The sequence below is a fragment of the Pterocles gutturalis genome, unplaced genomic scaffold (genome assembly GCF_000699245.1).
Source record: "Pterocles gutturalis isolate BGI_N339 unplaced genomic scaffold, ASM69924v1 scaffold8118, whole genome shotgun sequence".
NCBI classification, from domain to species: Eukaryota; Metazoa; Chordata; class Aves; order Pterocliformes; family Pteroclidae; genus Pterocles; species Pterocles gutturalis.
In genome coordinates this window covers 16,486-35,894 of record NW_010118010.1, presented here as the reverse complement: position 1 = coordinate 35,894, position 19,409 = coordinate 16,486, and the positions used below count along the sequence as shown (strand labels likewise).

Below are 19,409 nucleotides of genomic sequence, written 5' to 3'. Positions count from 1 at the left end.
ACTGAAAGCTGCTCAGTAGCCCTGAACCCATGGAGTATAAACATTTCCTTTCTACATAAACATTTGTGGGTGCTGATAATGTTTGTGGCCCTCCTCAGCTGCCCGTTACATCTCGACTTGACAGAGGTGACATCTAGGCTGGACAGAGGTGCACAGACTAAACAACCTTCCACTCCTGTGAGGACTCACTCCTTGTACCCCCTCCGAGGTGATGGTTGTAAAACCATCACACCCAGCATCTGTGCTGCTGCTGCTGGAGGCAGTTTCCCCCTGCCTGCTCTTAGCATCTCCTTGGCCACTTGCTCCTTTGCCAGAGCAAGTGTCCATCTGTCTGTGCTAGGGCTTAGGTTTCTTCTGAACCCCTCATGTGGTCTGACTCCATGCCGTCACTTGAAGGCTGGAGATCCAATGTGCAGGACAGCGGCCTAGTGGTATGGTGAAACTGCCCATCTTGGTGGCAGTCTGGCCTTTGGTGAGACCCAGTGGCTGTGAACTGTGGGAACCTCAGCATCGCGCTTTCAGGAGTGGGATAGATGGTAGTTGCAGTTGAGCTCCAAGATAACCAACCGACCAAAGAAATAAAATCACAGCAAAGAGGGTATTGCTGCTGCCACCTGCTTGTAGTGAGTAGCTCAGTGATGAGACCACAACAGGAGGGGTTTGTTGGGACAGCTGGAGTCATTGTCCTTTTCAGTAAACATATAGCTTAAGATAAAAGGGACCACATCATGAATGAGGACCCTTTCCCTTGGTGCTGTAGGAGACATCTACAGTGTTTTCGTCACCAGCTTAATGCTGTCTCATGTAGGTCTGTGCTGATGTAGGTAGGCATTTATGTCAGCAAGACCTCAATGATATCTTAAAAAATAAAAAAGTGGAGTCCAGTCATCTGTTTCTGTGTGCCTAACCAGGAAGAGATTTTGGGCTGTGCTTGCAAGCCAACATGCACGTTTTCATGATGTTCCAGATATTTACATCCTTGAGATTGCCAAGGGAAAAAATATAATAGAATATCTCAAGTTAGAAGGGACCCATAATGATCATCAATTCCAACTCTCTGCTCTAGCAGAACTGCCTAAAAATAGACCATATGACTAAGAGCATTGTCCAGACCTTTCTTAAACTCTGACATGCTTGGTGCTGTAATCACTTCCCTGGGGAGCCTGTTCCAGTGACTGACCACTATCTCTGTGAAGAAGCTTACTGTCCAATCTGAACTTCCCCTGACACAGCTTCATTCCATTTCCTCGTGTCCTGTCGCTCATCACCAGGGAGAGGAGATCAGCCCCTCCTCCTCCGCTGCCCCCCTTGAGGAAGCTGCAGACTGCCACGAGGCCACCCCTCAGCCTTCTCTTCTCCCAGTTGAACAAATCAAGTGACCTCAGCTGCTCCTTTTAAGTCTTACCCTCGAGGCCTTTCAGCATCTTGGTTGCCCTCTGGACACAGTCTAATAGTTTGATGTCCTTCTTATACTGGGTTGCCCAAAGCTGCGCACCGTACTGGAGGTGGGGCCACCACCAGTGCAGTGTAGAGCGGGACAGTTGCCTCCCTTGACTGGCTGGCTGTGCTGTGCCTGATGTACCCCAGGACACAGGACATGGTTGGCCCTTTTGGGAGCCAGAGCACATTGTTGACTCACATTCAACTTGCTATCAGTCCACACCCCCCAGATCGCTTTCTGTGAGGCTGCTCTCCAGTCTCTTGTCCCTCAGTTTGTATGTCCTGTCTTCTGAATTTCAGCATCCTGGCTGCACCTGCAGCTGCACTTTCAGTAGATTTCTGCTCACCTGAGTTTAGCCTTTAATTTTGAAAGGAAAATGAACGAAGAGCAAATTTTCAAATTACCTGATGTTTAGTTAAAAATTAAATAATACAGATATTTTTCTTTCCCTTAAAACAGCCAGCTCTGAGCAACAAAGTTCTAGTCCAGCTGCTTCAATGCAGATTTAAATAAGGCTTGTGTCTGGTTTCAGGCAGTTGCTTTAAGTGTGGGTTTCCCGACTAGCAGCACTCTCTGTGGTACTGTGCTGGCCTCACCAGACTCCAGGATTTTGTAGTAAAGAAATGAACAAAAGCTCTATATGATATTATTTCTATCTTATTCCTCATTTGCTTCTTTACAAATAAAGAAGAAAAATTGCCCTAACTTAACTGACAGGTGTTTTTCGTAACCTTGTCATGTGTTATACATGGATATTGATATTTTAAAAGTAGTTTTTCTCACAAGTAACATCATGCATGAATCTGTGTCACTAATTTGTTGTGTGTTGCTGTTTGCAGTCACCTCAGTTGCCCCCTCCAACACCTACTGAGGTAATCCCCAGTGCCTTTGTTCTCCTGTGCTGACCCATTTTGTGCTGCATAAACCTGGCCATACTGATAACCAGCAGCATCTGAAATGTGGTGTTTGCCTCCTGCCTTTACAGTGCATTGGGTTTTATAATTTTATGTTTTTCACAGTGTTACTTGTGTTGAATACATGCTCTGCTACTGGATTGTCATCTGTATGCATCTATCTCCACTGTCATCTGTGATTCTGCTTTCCAAAATAAAGGTCATATTGTGGTCACTTATTCAAGCTCTACTGAATAAATTATGTTTGTAAATATAATTTATGTTCACATTTAAAGCTGCCAGCTTGGGTTAACTTGAATTAATGCTTGTTATAGCTTTCTCTTCTTTTTTTAATTTTTATTTTTATGTTTTTATTCCACAAATAGTCAAACTGTATATGCTATTTGTGCACACATACTGTTAAATCATTTGCGCATACCTGAACTTCTAGGTCTGTGTTTTTTGATGTGCATTAATGATCAAAGCCAGTCATTTTTTCAAGAAACATCACCTTGGAAGCTATGAAACCATTTCACATAGCTTCCCAGGTAGTAACTCAATTACATATCACAGGCCTGGCTAATTCCCCCATTATCCCAATTTTATGTTAAGAGAACTATACTGCAAAACTATGGTAATAGTGGAGAACTGTGAATTTTCATTAAGGATTGTAAATCACCAACTGTCACTATAAGCATTGGTTAAGCAGAGAAGTTAACCAATACAAATATAATTTAATTGATAGTTTAAAAATAAAAAAAGTACTTTATTTAATATGAACTGGATTGACTGTTCCTTACAGAGACACAATGTACACAAAAGGTAAGGTCTGAAATAATTAATATGAAATCTTGGTATTTTGGAAGCTTATAATAATTTCCTTTAAATTAGCTATCAGTTAGCAAACAGCCATACTATTAAACTCCAGAAGTGACACTAGTATAGAGGTTGGTGCTGCCATGGTTCACGTTATGTGAATTCTCTAGGTTATCCAACGTTGCCATTCTTGCTGTCTTTCTCTAAAGAGTCTGTGATCAGGTGCTCAAGCATCATCATCTGCACCAGTTTTGTTGCAGGGATTTTTATTAGAGGAAAGTATCACTGTATCATGCAATTGGATACATCATAGACCTTTAGCTAACATCGTATGGTATTTAAACATCATTGCAAGACTTTCTAGACATCGCTGTATTGCTTGTAACTCTCTTTACAAGGGTTAAAAGGGTTATTAAATGGATGGATGTAATTAAGTTGTCCTGATAGGAATCTGGGAGATGATGATGGCGCTAAGTAGGGTCTCCTGTGTGTTTGAATGATGAGTGATCCAGTCGGAGTCACACAGATGCCTAGAGATGTCTCAGGATTCATGAGAAGTGATGAACACCTGCTATAATATAGCATATCCTCACACACTCCTGCTGGAATAGGAGAGGGGAAGCATTTTTTGCAGTATGACTTTCCATAAGGGAGCATCTGTGGGTTATATTGACTTGTTCTAGTTTGAAGTTAATTCAAGCCAATTCTCACTTGTCTTAAAAGAAACAAAAAAAAATTGAATTTGCTTGTATGTGCAGTTTACAAAAAGTAGTTTCCACATTTAGTTCACTAAGTAATGCTTTTACTGTTAAGAAGACACTAAATGCAAATTGCAATTGTAATTTAACTAGCTATAGAGAGCAAGGGGTTTGGAATGGGTGGATGTGGTTTTAAGTGGTTGAAGCCAAGGTTTAGTGGGAAATGGGTTGTATGACTTGCTTTGCACAATGCTGCAGTATTAATGCTAATGCTGTATATGAGTGTTTATATCAGTTACCTAACTAGTAATGACCATGCTGTAATATGGTATGCTGGGCAATTTATACAGCAGAGTGATTTCTGTGATGTAATGAATGCCGATTTTTGTGTTGTCTGTAACCATTATGCAGCCATTCCTATGGGTACAAAGTGACCATAGTACTATCACGCTAACCTGAACTCATCTTCCACCCACCTGTGTATGTTCAGGGAATTACACTGTCCTGAAAGAACACTTCTGCAGTGTTATATTCTTTTCAGATATCATCATTTAAAATTCATGTGTCTGTTGACTTTCCTGGGAACATGACCATCCTCTGGCACTCATGCAGCGGTGGTGGTGCTTACGGCTGAAAGCCACCTTATTTCGACTGGGATTGCATGGAGTGTTATGACAGCATAGTCTTCCACCTACATCCATAGAAACATGCAAGCCAGCATATTCTGCCTGTTTCAGAAGTTATTTCTCTTCCCTAATGATGTATATTTCCTCACTTCCTCTCAGGGTGACCAAGATGACAGATCCTTCAAGCAGTACAGGACATCAAGTCCTAGCTCTGCTGGCTCGCTGGGCTACGGTCGCTACACTCCAACCTCCCATTCTCCTCAGCATTACAGCAGACCAGGTAATTGAAAAGCAGCCTTATTTATTCTCTAGATTTTTCCACTACTTTGTCTTTTGTTGTAAATAGGGTAGACTCCGGCAGACAGGCGTTTAAGATGGAGTTGCAGTTCATTGCAGTTACTTATTTACTGTGAACAGAGAGTCCCATGGGGAGAAAGGACACAAGTGCTTCAGGAATGAGCATCTAAGCAAACAAAAACAGGCACCTGGAAAAATTAATTTTATGTATCTTTAAACTGAAGATAGAACAGTTTAAAGGACTTAATCCTGGTCGCATCCTGTATGAAACTACCTGTTCAATCCGCGGCTCTTTCACGGTGTGGCATAGTAGCAGTAAAGACACACAAAGCCAAGAGGGTGATAAGAGTGACTTCTTATCCCTTCTTGTACTGCAAGAGTTACGGTCTATGCCTCCTCTCCACAATGCAAGAGCTGGAGGAGTGACTAGTAGTTCTAATGGCTGGATTTTGAAAGCCAAGTTGCTTTAGTTGAGAAGCTTAGAGCAATGTTTATCACAGCTTTGGTCTGTAGTGTCAGCTGTGTTGGTGCTCCTGTCGCACAGAGAGGAGGGATCACTCCCTTTTGATCTGTGCACGGGGGCCCCATATGAAGGCCCGTTCATATTTTGGCTTTGTACTGAGTTTTAGTCTTGGAAATAATCAACTAAATTGGTCAAAATTCATTCTAGTTTTTTCCCATTATTTTGTTGGAAAACACAGAGTATTTCTATTATTCTTTTGGTGTCTTTTAATTTCATTGAGGATACATTATAATTATAAACTGTTTTGGAAAATTGGGAGATCTTAATCTTTGCAGTGGAAATGAAAATTTTATGCATAACAGAAACAGTTTTTACAGTAATTGTATATTTGTACTACATAAAGTCTTTGACGAAGTGGAAATTAGGTTGAGTATCAAAGATCTATGAAAAAGAGGAAAGACTAGTCTCTGCTGAAGGTCAGGCAGCTGTGTTATGCTTAAGCTTAGCTGCACACTGTTAAAGCAAGGAAGAAAGACAAAAGAAATTCCAAATTAATTCTAATGTTTTACAGCTTCTGTGGAAGTTCAGAAGTTAGGTACCATAATTGCCTTTTTTACTAATTGCCATTAGTCCTCCAAAATGTATCAGGACATTATTACAACAAAGCAAACAAAGATGACTTTTGAGAACATTTTTCAAAGTACTTAATAATATGTCTAACTTTCAGAGCTTAAATAGCTTCAGGATGCTTCTTCAAATGCTTAAGTTAGCCATGCACTGAGTGCCCTGGTATGTTGAGAACTAAATCCTACCAGTGTGCACCAAGAGCAGTGAGAACTGGACCCACTCATAGCACAGTTCTCAGCAGAGACACGGCTCTCCCCATTTCATTTCATTAGATCCATTATGAGCATATATCATTCCCTCTTGCAGCTTTTGAATATGCATATTTTTCCCCTGAGTGCAGCTATGCTTTTTGTGGTGCCTTTTCTGGAATATTTTCTGATGCGTTACATTATCAGCATTTTGTGATACTCTTTCTGTCTGTAGAGAGCCCATGTCCCTTGGCCAACCACACAGTATGGCCACTGTGATGTTTTTAGCAATAACCAGAGAAAGATGAAGTCTTAAATATGAACTAAATGTTTTCTAAGCATCAGGAGGAAAATGTTCCTGAAAAAAAGGATGGCATTGTAATTTGTGGCTTTCAGTAAGTGAACTAAATAGTTTATTTTCACTTACTCTCTGTTGCCCCCAGCTGGTACTCAGAGTCTTGGTACCAGTAGCTGCATCTCCCTGCCCCAACACCCAAGCCCTACATCTACATTCAGACATCATTACATCCCTTTCTTCAAAGGTAAGGTCCAGGAATGCAAAACTGTGCTGTGATACTGTAGACTTATTCAGATGTGTTTCACTTTTATGTCTGTGCAAGCATGGCTTCCACTTGGATAAAATTTGTCTTAATTTTGTGCAAGTGCTTTCTTCATGTACTGTGTAAGTTTTAAGAACTGAGTGGGTATGGGTTCTTTTTTATTTTTTTTATTTTTTTGCTTTTTTTCAGTGAGTGTTAAGTGTTTTTCATATGGGTGGAGGGAAGGAATTAGATTTTCTAATGAAAATGAGGGAGGGAAATAATTTTCAAGTCTCTTTGTTCTAAAACACAGTGTTTACCCTGTTTTGGTGATGCTAAATAAAAAAAGCTTATACGTTGGATCCAACATTGGGTGATCAGTTATCTAACCTTCTAACCTACATTTAGAGGTTCTTAATAATATTATTTCTAGCGTTACCAACAGTTATGCCAGATAAGCTGGTTAAATCATTATAGTTGCACCTATTAGCAAATAATGCAAAACAGTAACTGAGTCGAGTGTCCTTGCCATTAATTTTCTTTACAGTGGATATTAACTTTTAGCAATCTCCATGTTGCAGATGTGAGACAGTTATGAAAAGCGACAAGAACTTTTGAGGCAAAGGCTATTTTTTTAGCTAGTTAGTTAAATATCAGAAAAAGACACTTAACTGCTACATATCTTCCCCTGAGTCTGTCCTCTCTAGTAACAATACAAGTGGGGAGGAAACATGAATGATGAATGCCAAACATTTTCAGTGCCTGTTCCTTGACTCTCATGTACTGTTTGATTTAATGAGGCAAAACAGTTCTTGTTGCCATTGTAACCATTACAGAAAAGAAAGTGACCCTGTGCAAGAACCAGACTTATGAACAGGTCTGGCGTGCAAACTCAAATTAATTGCAGGCACTCATTGCCTTTGGAAGAATAACTAAGGACTCTTCGTTGGGCCCTAATGCATTCAGAAACATTTCTGTCCAAAGCCAGCTGAATTTCACTGGTATAAACAGGAACAGAACCAGGCTCGAGCCTCCCTAACGTGATCTCTGAGAGAAAATTTTGGAGGACACACATTTCTTGGAAGGCTGACACACACCCTGGTATGTCCTGAGGCACTGCTTGATCAGTTTTTTGATCTGTCCTCTGAGTGTGGACAATGTCATCCAATCTGACGTACTGAGTGAGAAAAACGCCTTTAGTGTGCAGCAGTGCACAATTTCACTGTGTGGAAAGCTCTTATTTGAAAGCCCACCTGTGGTTGCTTAGCTGCACTCTTGCTAAAATGAGGTTTTGTTCAGTGCTACCTGCTGTTGCTCAGAGCAGCAGCAATTACTTAGTGCTGCTGTTTGGAGGATGAAAACCTCAAGCTGCAGCTCGTTGTGCCCAAACAATTATTAGTAGTGGGATGAAAATTATTAGATTTTGCAATTCTGCAGCACTTTTTGTCAAGGAGATAAAATATTTTGCAAGCAGTAGCCTACAGTGCCTCACAGTGCTTCTCTGAGGCAGGGAAACCTGTTTATGTTTTTTCTATATAGGTCATCGTGAGCCCTGCAGAGGTTATATAGATTATCCACTGTGAGTTATCGTCTGTGTCTGAAAGGGGTCTCTTCAAGTTCTCTGAACTCTTTTCTCTGAGTTGCAGACTGTATTTTTTTTTTCCTTATCTGGAGAAGCCTTTTGAGGGTTTTGATGTGCTCTCTTTTTCTCTTCAAAGTGGTTAGTGTCGGAAGAATAGGATTGTACCAATAGTTGCCAGACCAAGGTTAATGTTGCCACTTCAGTTTGAAAAACAAGAAATCATGCTCATTGAAAAAAAATTATTAAATCGAAAAGTAATACGCTGCTTAATAATACTAGAAGTAATCTTTGTAAAACCAGGACTCCATGATCGTCATAAAAAAATATTTCCTTAAACTTCCAGGAGGCAGAAATGTTACTACCCTAGGGAAATTCGATCAGGCAGGATCTTCCTTTTGACTTGACTGAGTTTGCATCATATTCATCCTGAGAATGACATGGTTCATCATATCTCCAGTGAAAAATCTGATTACTGAGTTCCTGTTCTTTCTTCAGTATACTTTAGTCTAGCTCTCATGAAGTGTAATAGTATGACCTACTCTCTATCATGCAGACAAATAATTTGGTTCTGTTCTTTTAAGATTTTATTGTCTTTAAAACATCTTTAAAATAAATCCTGTGAAAGTCTCACTTCAAGAAAGCTTCACAGTTCGTAGGGTGCGATATTCCAAGTATCTGTGCTTGGTGTAACTCTTCCTCTTGAGGTGACGGAGTCAGTGAGCGTACAGGCCATGCTGAGCCCTACTGAAAAAATGCTTACTTAAAATGTGGTGGAAAGTGTTTTGTCTTTCTAGTGCAGCCCATCGGGCTTTGAGCGCTTGAAAAGAATTAGTCATCAAACTTAAAAAATCTTTGTCTAGCTTAATGCACCATGTGCAGAGATATTAAAAGATGCAGTTTTGGGAGGAGACTCCAACATCTCCCTCATTAGGCCAGTGGTATCTGTTGTTCGATCCTGAATTTAGACAGCTCTTAGGGTAACTTGTTATCAATAATTTCCCATCCTCTCAGATAAGATAAAAGCTGACTAGGAAGGAGACATAAGCAATGTGATACTTTTCCTGACAATCCCTTGAAAAGGGAGCATGGTCTGAGCTCTAGTCAGCTGGCTGCACACACAAAAGGTTAAAAGAACATCTTACCCTGTCAGCAGCCAAAAAACACAAGGAAGTTTTTGTGGTTGACGCTCAAGTTCAAAGTAAATCCTTCCAGATTCTTTCCAAGTTAAACAAAATCCAGGGAAGAGTTCATGGTTCCTTTTTTTTTTTTTTTTTTTTTCTCTGCGCTGACCAGTAGAGCAGGTCACAGCCTGCAGCTGCTTGTGGCAGAAGACAAAACCAAAATTTTGAAAAATTGCTCTCTCTGGTAGTTATGTTTTCTCTGAGACCTTATTTGAAGTTATTCTTCAGTGTATACGGGGCAAACCTTGAAAGAGACAAATTCTTGGCCAAGTCTGGTTTTAGAGATCTTAATTATAGGCTAGATTAAATGACTGTCTGTAGTTCCTACACATGAACTTTCTACATGGGTCTTCAGTTTGCTTTATTATTAAACACTTTTTTTTTGTATGCAAAATGTGAAATACAACTACTCCTGTGTGTTTGTCCAAATCAATGGCAGAATTAAAGTTTAAATATGCTGCATCAGCGTGTACGAGTGGGCTGCCAGAAGAACCTTTTCTTTCATTTCATCCTTAATTCTTCCCTTTTGAGGAAGTTAGAGGTGATGGCTTTGCAAACTGCTTCACACAGATGATCCTTGCATTGAGCAGTTTGCAGATTTGCTGTCCTCTGGTACTTGTGCTTGTATCCTGTTTTCTTACAAGTTTATTCCTTTTAATCAATGCTTCCTCCTGATTCCTCACTGGCACTCTACCCTACCCCTGAAGAAGGGCTCTCTGTGTGTGCACCATACCAGCACCTTGGGGTCAGTGCTCAATGAAGTGATTATTCATGCAGGTCATATATGAATATATGTTTCTAATAATATGTTAATTTTTATGTAAATGAGAAATTAATACACTATGAAAATCACTTGAAAACTTTCCTTTTCTTTTTAAATCAAAAATTTCCAACATTAACATCACATTTGAATGAGGGACATTACAATATTTTTAAAGTTGTTGGCATTGTAAGGGACCTTACTTACCTAAGCGTCTACCATGCTCTTTGCATTCAAACTGGGAGTGGCACTGAGGCTTCTTCCACTTCGTAGGGTTGGCTAAGCATCTGGGCAGCAAAGAAAGAGGGAATTAATAAATGTACAGTGAAAACCTGTCACCACTTCTTCCAAGAGCAAAGTGGGAATGAAGAAACTGAGTAACTGTCTGGTTCCTTGTCTGAGGACAACTTGACTGCAAGCTGGTGGTGATGCACCAGATTTTTAGCAATTCTGTAATTTTTCCCCTTATTTTTTGGAAGGACCACAGACTATCAGCATGTGTAGATGTGATTTCAATTTCTCAACTGCTCAGATTATATTTTTTCTTTACATTTTTTTTTTTTTTTTGCCCAGAGAAGTTGTGGATGGCGCGCCCTCGGGGGCATTCAAGACCAGGCTGGATGGGGCCCTGAAGGCCAGGCGGGATGAGGCTTTGAGCACCCTGGTCTAGGGGAAAGTGTCCCTGCCTATGGCAGGGGGGTTGGAACTAGATGATCTTTAAGGTCCCTTCCAACCCAAACCATTCTACAATTCTATGAATCAATGAGAAATTGCTGTTGCTGAATACACAGTGGTAATAGCTGTGAGTTTCAACTTTTCACCAACTGTGAAAATAACTGAAACAAAGTTTAGAATGGATTAGTTAGCGTATTGTCATGAGATGCACAGCACATGGTTCTGACCTCATCTGACCTGTTTCTGCTCCCGTTGAACTCAGTGGCACTACCCAGTTGACTTCAGTGGTGCATGTCAAGGCTGGCTTTGGTGACAGACCGATGACCATGCATCCACAGCTTGTCAACAGAGGCAGAGACCACCTCCATGGGCCTGGCCTAGACAGTTATGGTAATCCACTATTTTTATGGTTATAAAACTTCCCCTCCTTGAAGGCAGAACTCAGTTACAAATCTAATGCTCTGAGCTGCTACACTTCCTTTACCCCCCAAAACTTGCTATAATTTCATCATTATTAGCCATTAAATTTGTGCTCCATTCACACTAAAACAATAACAGCCAATTAACAACCATTTTATGTTAGAATAAATGTCATGTTTGGCTTCCAGTTGCTTAACAGTGCTGTAAATTAATAGGATTTTACAAGTCCCAAAAAAGTAGAGCTTTACTTTTTTGTTTGCCAAGCAGCACTATAATGCCATAGAGTGGGCTTTGGGGAAATCAGCTAAGAGGAAATGAATGGCACCTAATGAGCATTGGACAAAACAAGTGAAAAAATAAATACAGATCAATCCTATGTATATACTGAAATTTGGTGAAGTGACTATGGCATTATAGATCCATGACTTGATAATCCAACCTTGTTTGCATAAATAAAAAATGCTGTGGCATGTTACCTGTGGGAAGAGTTTGCAATTAAGAAATAAATTTGAACATCTGTTTTTGTCATGGATATATGCAGGAATATTTGACTTAACTGTAGCATCTGTTTTTTGGTCTAATCCTGCTTTGAGATATTTTAAATACTACTGAATGATTTCATTACTGGTTTCAGGGGTAGGCCATGAGCCATAGGATTAATCTTGTAAAAACTTGATTGATATATTATGCAGTTAAGGGTATGCAAAACACATTACATGATTGTGGATGTTCTTATGCTTTTATTTTGTTCATTAACATGATGTTAAAAGAGAAGCTTTAGTTTCAAAGTGGAGCAGTTTAATCTGATACTCTCTATCAGATACTCATTGTTGATGAGATGTTTGGAGACTGAGCCAATACACTGTGCTGAAAAATAATGGGGTTTACAAAACCCATGTATTTAAAAATGTTGGATTAACAAGTCATTTTGAACAAGCTTTTATGCTTGAAATACTCTACTTTGCTTTCCATTTTTTCTTGTATCTGCTTTCTTTGCTCTTCCCCTTGGAGGCAGTGAAAGTGGTCGGAGCACTCCAAGCTTATCCATGTACTCAGACAGCAAATCTTCACCTTCTGTCTATCAGCAGGCTCCTAGGCATTTCCATATTCCAGGTAGGCATTCACTGCTTAGTTTTTGATCTTCAATTGCTGGCACCTGTTTTTTCTCTTATGAATGGATTTTTTTTTTTTTTTTGCATTGATTTGTGAATTTCAAACTGCAAGAGAAGAAAATGTCTGAGAAGTGAAAATATGCTAGCTGTTAAACTTTGTGTGGGAAATAAAGGAGTTAGAGAGCTGTGTGCGAAAGTATATATTAAAAAATGCATTAGAGGAGGCACAGGGTGACAGATGTTATTAAGCCTACAAAGATACAATTATTTATAGTGCTGTGGCTGCAAAGGTCTGTTAAATTTATGTACAGGAGGGAAGGCTGAAGGGGTTTTTGGTTTTGTTTTTTTCCTTATCCATCTACTCTCTGAATTAAAGAGTCATATTAACATAGACTTCAAAAATAGCTGGAAGACCTTAGAACTCCAGGAAGCTCTCTGTGGCTGTCTTTGCATATGTACTATGCTGTTTTCAAGATCATGTTCAGTCAACAAACACATTAAATTTACTGTACCGCATTGTTTATCTTTTTGATAGCTAAACACATCTACCTGAGCAGTGGAATAGTTTGTTTATGTATGTATAGCTTCTGGGGTTAACATTTCTGTAAACACACCAAATTAGGAATTGCATCTGCTCCGGTCTCTAGTACTAAATAAAACTGGTGTCTGTACATGATATGAGAACCCTGGACTGTAGCTCTGGGGGCTTTCAAAAAAATCCTTGAACACCAAGTTAGCTGTACAATTCAAAATATAGACAAACTATAGGATTTCCGATAAGAACATTGGACATTTCCAGTATAAACATCTATATCTGAACATGTACACTCTCTTCATAATTGATGGAGAAAGTCCATTTTCAAGTATGACTAGTAGTCTGTTGTACCTGGATATGAATTTTAAGTAACGACAAGTGTAGACAGTTTCTCTTTGTTGTCTATGAAGTATTTGTTGGTAGTGCAGTTGTAACCACCTACATTTCAGCAAATGGATGCCGTTCAAGATGTCTTAAAACATTTTGAGGGATTTAGGGGGGGATTATGCTGCATAGGTAGGTATAGCCAATGTTTTAAATATGTAATTATGGATAAAGCTTCATTCTCTTGTAATAACCAGTGAATGACAAACCACTGAATGAACGCGTAGTCTGTGCTGAAGTGTTTGCAATTTTAGTGTTGTTGAGAGGAGACAAGAGCAGCATGGTCTGAACTGCTTGCTTACTCTTTTATTCTTTCCTTTCTCTTTCCTCTTCCTCAGACACGGGCGTAAAAGATAACATCTATAGGAAACCTCCTATCTACAAACAGCATGGTACAGTCTGCTTTTCTCTGTTGCGGCTTTCTAGCTATTGACTATTTCTAATATTGACTTCCAAATTAGTTTGCTGTAGTCTTTTCATTTCGTTATGTCCCTCTAATCTCAAATAGAAAAGGAAAAAAAAAGAAGTGAAAATTAAATAACATTTTGTATAACGTGCTGTCCAAGGATTCAGTAAGTTCTCTAAAACTGGGGTGGTGATATTTTGATTTGTCTTGCTAATTCAGAGCTGATACTAACTTTAAAGCAGTTTTCTTATTTATGGAATCATGTAAAAACATGTAAATGTTTAAGTTTGCTCTCCTGTTTTCAGACCATGCCTTGGGATGTCTAGTTGCTGTAAATAATTCTGACTTCTGTGTTGCTGGATAAAAAAAATGTTCTTTGATAGGTCATGTATTTGAAGTATCTTCTTTTCATCTGCAAGTTCTTTAGGCTGTAAAATATCAAGAACAAATGCAGTCAAAACCATGGCAGTTAGAAACAAATTCAGTAGCTGATGACATCAGCAAGAGGTGATTGGAAAACCTTTCATAGACCCAACAACAAGACTGCTGTCTGAGTTTCTAAACAACAGAAAGAAATATGTGGTGTTTTGTGCCACTGAGAATCTGACTTAAGAACCTAGTAAATATGAAAAATAGAAATATAAAGTCGTCATTTTTCTATTCTTATTTTTGCAGTATATTTAACTAATCAGCATAAATGCAATTTCCATGTTGGTGTCGGTGCCCACTGTGTTCTCAGTGATGTTTGACAATGATCTTGGTTCACGATACAGGATTAGTAATAGGGAATTCATTTTTCTAAAGTGAATTCCACTATTAATCTTTAGAAACAAATATGTAGGGATTCTGCTGCAATAAGGGTGCCTGAAAAGTGCAGAAGTACATTTCTGATTAAGAGTCATGACTGGGGTACTCCTGTACTCAGAAGCAAAGGACAAAACTAAAAATAAAATATGTGATGTAAATCTGCCCCACCCCAAAAATTTTGTTTTAATCGTGATTGCATCCCTGCTTGGGAACAAGTAAGAGAATAAAATAAACATGAGAGATGTTAATCACACTGTGAGCTAAGGTACTTTGGGGATAAAAGTATCTGTCTTCAGGGATACAGATGGGAGAAGGAAGCTGTGCCACTCTTCATGGCAAGGGAAGCTCCAGACTGTGCCTGTGAGCAGTGTCTCTGTTGGAGCAGCTCCTCCCATCCTATTGCCTTCTCCAGCACTGTCCACACAGAGGTGACTTCCCATGTAACTATGATTGAGAAAGCTCCATGTGTCTGTTCTCCCATACTTTGGCTTCAGCTGATAACTTTCACTGAGTGAAAGGTTAGGGAACTGCAAGTATATCTCTGCCTTCATGGTCAGAACAAGGAAAATACATTTTACATATTTTTCTTTTGTGGTAACAAGGGCCTTTAACTTATATTAAAATACCCAATTAACATAGTTTTAAAAATTATGCTTTTATATAAGGTTTGTTTGTTTGGGGTTTTTTTGCTGTCTCTCATGGAAAATGACAGTTATTTCTGTTTTGGATTAAGTTCTTATTTGGATCTGATACAGTAATATAGGAGAAAGAAAATTGTCAACTGATGTCTCCCAACTGAGTGAGTCAGCCTGTGCACATTCTCTGTAACTGGTGCTTTATGCTAAAGTAACATGCAGATTTAGATAATCTCTCTGGTTTTTCTTGGTATGGTTTTGAGCAAAGTGAGATTTGCTGACGTTTCAGTGCACTTTCGGTGTTGGTCTTTGATGGGTATTTTCTGCTCACAATATCCTTAATCTTGGACAAACTAATGTTACCTCTCAGGCAAAAAGATAGTATCTGTTTGTTTTAGTGCTTGATTTAATGTAATCTATTGATTTTATAGCCTGCCCAAGCTCTCTAATTCCTTCTTGACTTTAGATATACAAATCATTTGAGGCTGAGCAAAAAAAGCTACTGACAAAGGCAAAAGTTGAATATTGTAGTGATGTTTGGAAAGATCATGGGTAAATGCAAAGTTACAGTAATCTGATGTAAATCAGCATAGTTTCACTGATTTATGGAAGCTGATGATATGGCTCCAATGTCCTGTATCATGGCTGTGTCATTTAATTTTATAGATGTTTTTGGTTTACAAAGAGGATTCTCAGCAGCAGCTTTTTTTTCTTCCAGGCCAGTCATTTTTTTATCAATTTTTCATCCATCAGATATGCAGTCAAAGTCTGGATTATGTCAATTTTGCATTGCTGGATGGAGTTGTCCCTCATAATCACTGGAGTCAGCAGAGAATTAAGTAATTGAGTCAGCAGTCCCTTTAGGTGTCATGGTTAAACACCAGACAGCAACAGGACCACACAGCTGCTTGGCCACTCCTCCCCCGGTGGGATCAGCGAAAGAGTCAGAAGAGTAACAGTGAGAAAACTCATGAGATGAGATAAAGACAGTTTAATAAATAAAGCAAAAGCTGCACACAAACAGAGCAAAACAAGGAATTAATTCACTACTTCCCATCGGCAGGCAGGTGTTCAGCCTTCTCTAGGAAAGCCAGGCTCCGTCGCACCTAGCTGTTACTTGGAAAGAGAAACGCTATAACTCCGAACATCCCCCCCCTTTCTTCTTCCCCCAGCTTTATATGGTGAGCATGATGCCATATGGTATGGAATATCCCTGTGGTCAGTTGGGGTCAGCTATCCCAGCTGTGTCCCCTCCCAGTTTCTTGTGCACCCCCAGCCCACTTGCTGGTGGGTTGGTGTGAGGAGCAGAAAAGGCCTTGACTCTGTGTGAGCACTGCTCAGCAATGGCAAACACATCCCTGTGTTATCAACACTGTTTCCAGCACAAATCCAAAACACAGCCCCATACTAACTGCTATGAAGAAAATTATCTCTACCCCAGTCAAAACCAGCTGGTTAACAAGGTAATGTGTTTTAAACTTTCTTTTTAGATTATAGATGTTTTGAAAGGTTGTATTGAAAGTACATGCTCATTGTTTTTCTACTGAAGAACAAAACATAATTTACACTAACCCAAAAAACCAAAAAAATCAATGAACTTTCCTTCCAATAAAAAAAATAAAATAAATAAAATTTACCTTTTTTTCTGGAAGAACTCCCAGCTAAAGCGTGAACACACGAGCAGCTGATGATTCAGCTCCTCGAGCTAACAGGACACTGAAGTAATACATGCTGAAAAGGAGCCAGAGAACATTCCTCTGTTGAAGAGACCAAGTTTGAACAAACAAGCACAAAAATGTTCTTTAAAACAAAAAGTGCAAGAAGCTCTTCCAAAACATTTGGCTTTAAAAGGTTTCAGTTACAGCGGTGCCCAACAGATTTGCTGTAGCTAGAGCTTCTGTGTTTTTATTATAAACACCCAACTTCAGAATGAAAAAAAAAAAGTAGTGGAAAAATGGGACATGAGAGAGATTAGGCTAAGAGCTGGGGTCACAAAGTGAAGAGAGCGAGAGCCTCTGTGGTTGTTCGTGTGTGTGTGTTCATGTTTCAGAATTATTTGACCATCATTCAAAAAAAACAAAAAGAAGAGGTTTGCTGTTTGGTAATATTAGCACTGGTCCATGTGAAACATGCAGTTCACATTGGGGTTCACCACAGAGCTGAGTATCCCTTGTAGCAGTGAAGCTAATGCTCAGTACTGATGAAATTCAGACCACTTGTATGTGTCTGCCAACGATGTGTTGGGTGAAGCCTTCTCAGGAACTTGGGAGAGACAGGCCTTCATGGCCCCTGTGGGTTTTGGTTTTACTCTGCTGCAACTCTGTATAAAACATTGGTGTTTAAGTATTTTGAAGTCAGATGCTCTCACAATCCCATGGAACATATGAAATCTCTGAATAACATTTTGGATTCAACGTGTTTTTTTGCTTTGAGAAGATCAGTATTTTGAAACAAAAACAATTTCTGAAAATGCATCAGATTCTCTATATGGATTTCTGATTTAGTGAGAGCAAGATCCATACATATAACCTGGAACAACTTGTTGCTTGGTGATTTAGGATATGCTCACAAAATGTCAGTGAACTGGATTTAAGTCCTCCTTGCAATGTAGGGATTTTATTTTTCGTCTGTCATATATGGATATTTGTTCCTATTTCTTTCTCAGAGAAGCAGCTCACCATTTTGGGAAATTGCCTTCATCAGGATGCTAACTGTGAAGACCTTTGGTTTTTTCATAATGCTGTTTTTATTTTATGACCCAGCTTTGTTTTGCCACAAATAAATTGAGAAAGAAAAAAAAAAAAACAAAAAACCTCTACAGTTACAGATTTTCACCTCTAGCCCATAGATTTTTTCCTTACTGAAATCTGTCATTTTTTTAAGTATCACCTCCTCAATAAAACCAGTTAAGGTCTGGATATGAGCTGTGTGATGGCACCAAAAATGAAACAGAATAATACTGAAATGCACATAATCATGACCTTTTGCCTGTGTTGTTTAGATGCGGGGCAGATCCTTTGCAAACACGCTGGCTGGGGCAACAGAGAGAACAGATTTGTTCCCAACTTGCTGGGAGTGTTTCAGCACTTCTAATGGTGCAGCTTGATCTCTTCTCTACTTCTGTCTCTGAAAATCTAAACTGAGCCTTAAATTTTTTATATAATCATACTGTTTTTATTATTAGTAAATGTTTTCTGGCTACCTTACGTTGCATGGGGCTCTTGTGTTGCTCTTTTACTCAGGCATTGCAGACAACCCCTGTGTTATGATGACTTCTCATGAGCTTAAAATTATGCTAGATCATTGCGTTACTCCACTTTTGCACCATTAAAACTCTCCCCAAAACAACATAGAGTGATACAAAGGCAGGTGGGACTCAAATTTGGGGAATTTAACTGAAATGATGTGAAATTTGGCACAAAATCTTTCTGTAAGATTCTGATGTCTAAGTCAGTGTTTGGAACAATACTCTGGGACATAAAAGACAGGGAAAAAGACATTTGAGGGCTGGGAATTATCTAATGAATAGCTTCTAGGTTTTCAGGTTTGAGTTTTCTTCTCTGCAAGTTGTAAAGTTACCAGAAAATAAACCAATATTAAAATACCAGCAATGTTTTTTTGTTAAAAGACTCTTAAAGAGGGCCATGTAGTCAGAGAAGTGGTTGGTCAAAGAACTGTGAATTTTAGAGTCTGACGCAACCTCTCTTGCAGATTTCATGAAGGGGTAATACCAAATTTGTTCCTGTCTTCTTTAACATGGTTATCTATCCTTTTTGGGAATGTAGGAGTCCCAGGTGTGCAGACCACTAAATATCTATGTAACCATATGTACTTTCATGGTCACAGTAACACAGAAGAATGGGAAAATGTCTGCACTATGTGCAGTGACCATATAAATCTGTCCCTAAATTACGATGTTGGTTTTTTCCTACCAATCATTCCACAAAAGTAGTTTCTTCCTAAAAGGATCAATCCAGCAAGAACAGATTGTCTAAATTCACTGTGCACCTAAGGATGAGTAGTACTGTAATAATTTCAAAATTATTTTAAGTAATTGTGAAACCATCAAATTTCCTGCCCAGCTATGGGGTTTTTAAAATTTTTTTTTCCCCTTTTAAAAATATTTGGAACATATTCACAGTCAAAACAGAAGAAAAGAAGAGATGTGATCTGTTCCAATTTTTAAATTTAACTTAATCTTCCAGCAGCAAGAAGATCAGAAGGGGAGGATGGAAGCTTGGATCAGGACAATAAGAAGGTAATGATCGGAAAGAACAGAAGAGAGTAGTTTATTGATCTTTCTTGAAGCAACTGCTTTTAAAAC

General features: G+C 39.0%; 1 protein-coding gene across 1 annotated transcript in view; it reads left to right on the top strand.

Moving 5' to 3' along the window:
• The window catches only part of ABLIM2 (actin binding LIM protein family, member 2), a gene marked incomplete at its 3' end in the record, with an annotated part of 96,797 nt that overhangs the window by 66,171 nt on the left and 11,217 nt on the right, over window positions 1–19,409 (top strand). Inside the window, exons 11-15 of the mRNA XM_010076036.1 lie at window positions 4,634–4,754; window positions 6,493–6,591; window positions 12,218–12,319; window positions 13,576–13,629; window positions 19,291–19,343. Of these exons, the coding sequence (XP_010074338.1) occupies window positions 4,634–4,754; window positions 6,493–6,591; window positions 12,218–12,319; window positions 13,576–13,629; window positions 19,291–19,343 (429 nt within the window). The remainder of the gene's footprint in view (window positions 1–4,633; window positions 4,755–6,492; window positions 6,592–12,217; window positions 12,320–13,575; window positions 13,630–19,290; window positions 19,344–19,409) is intronic.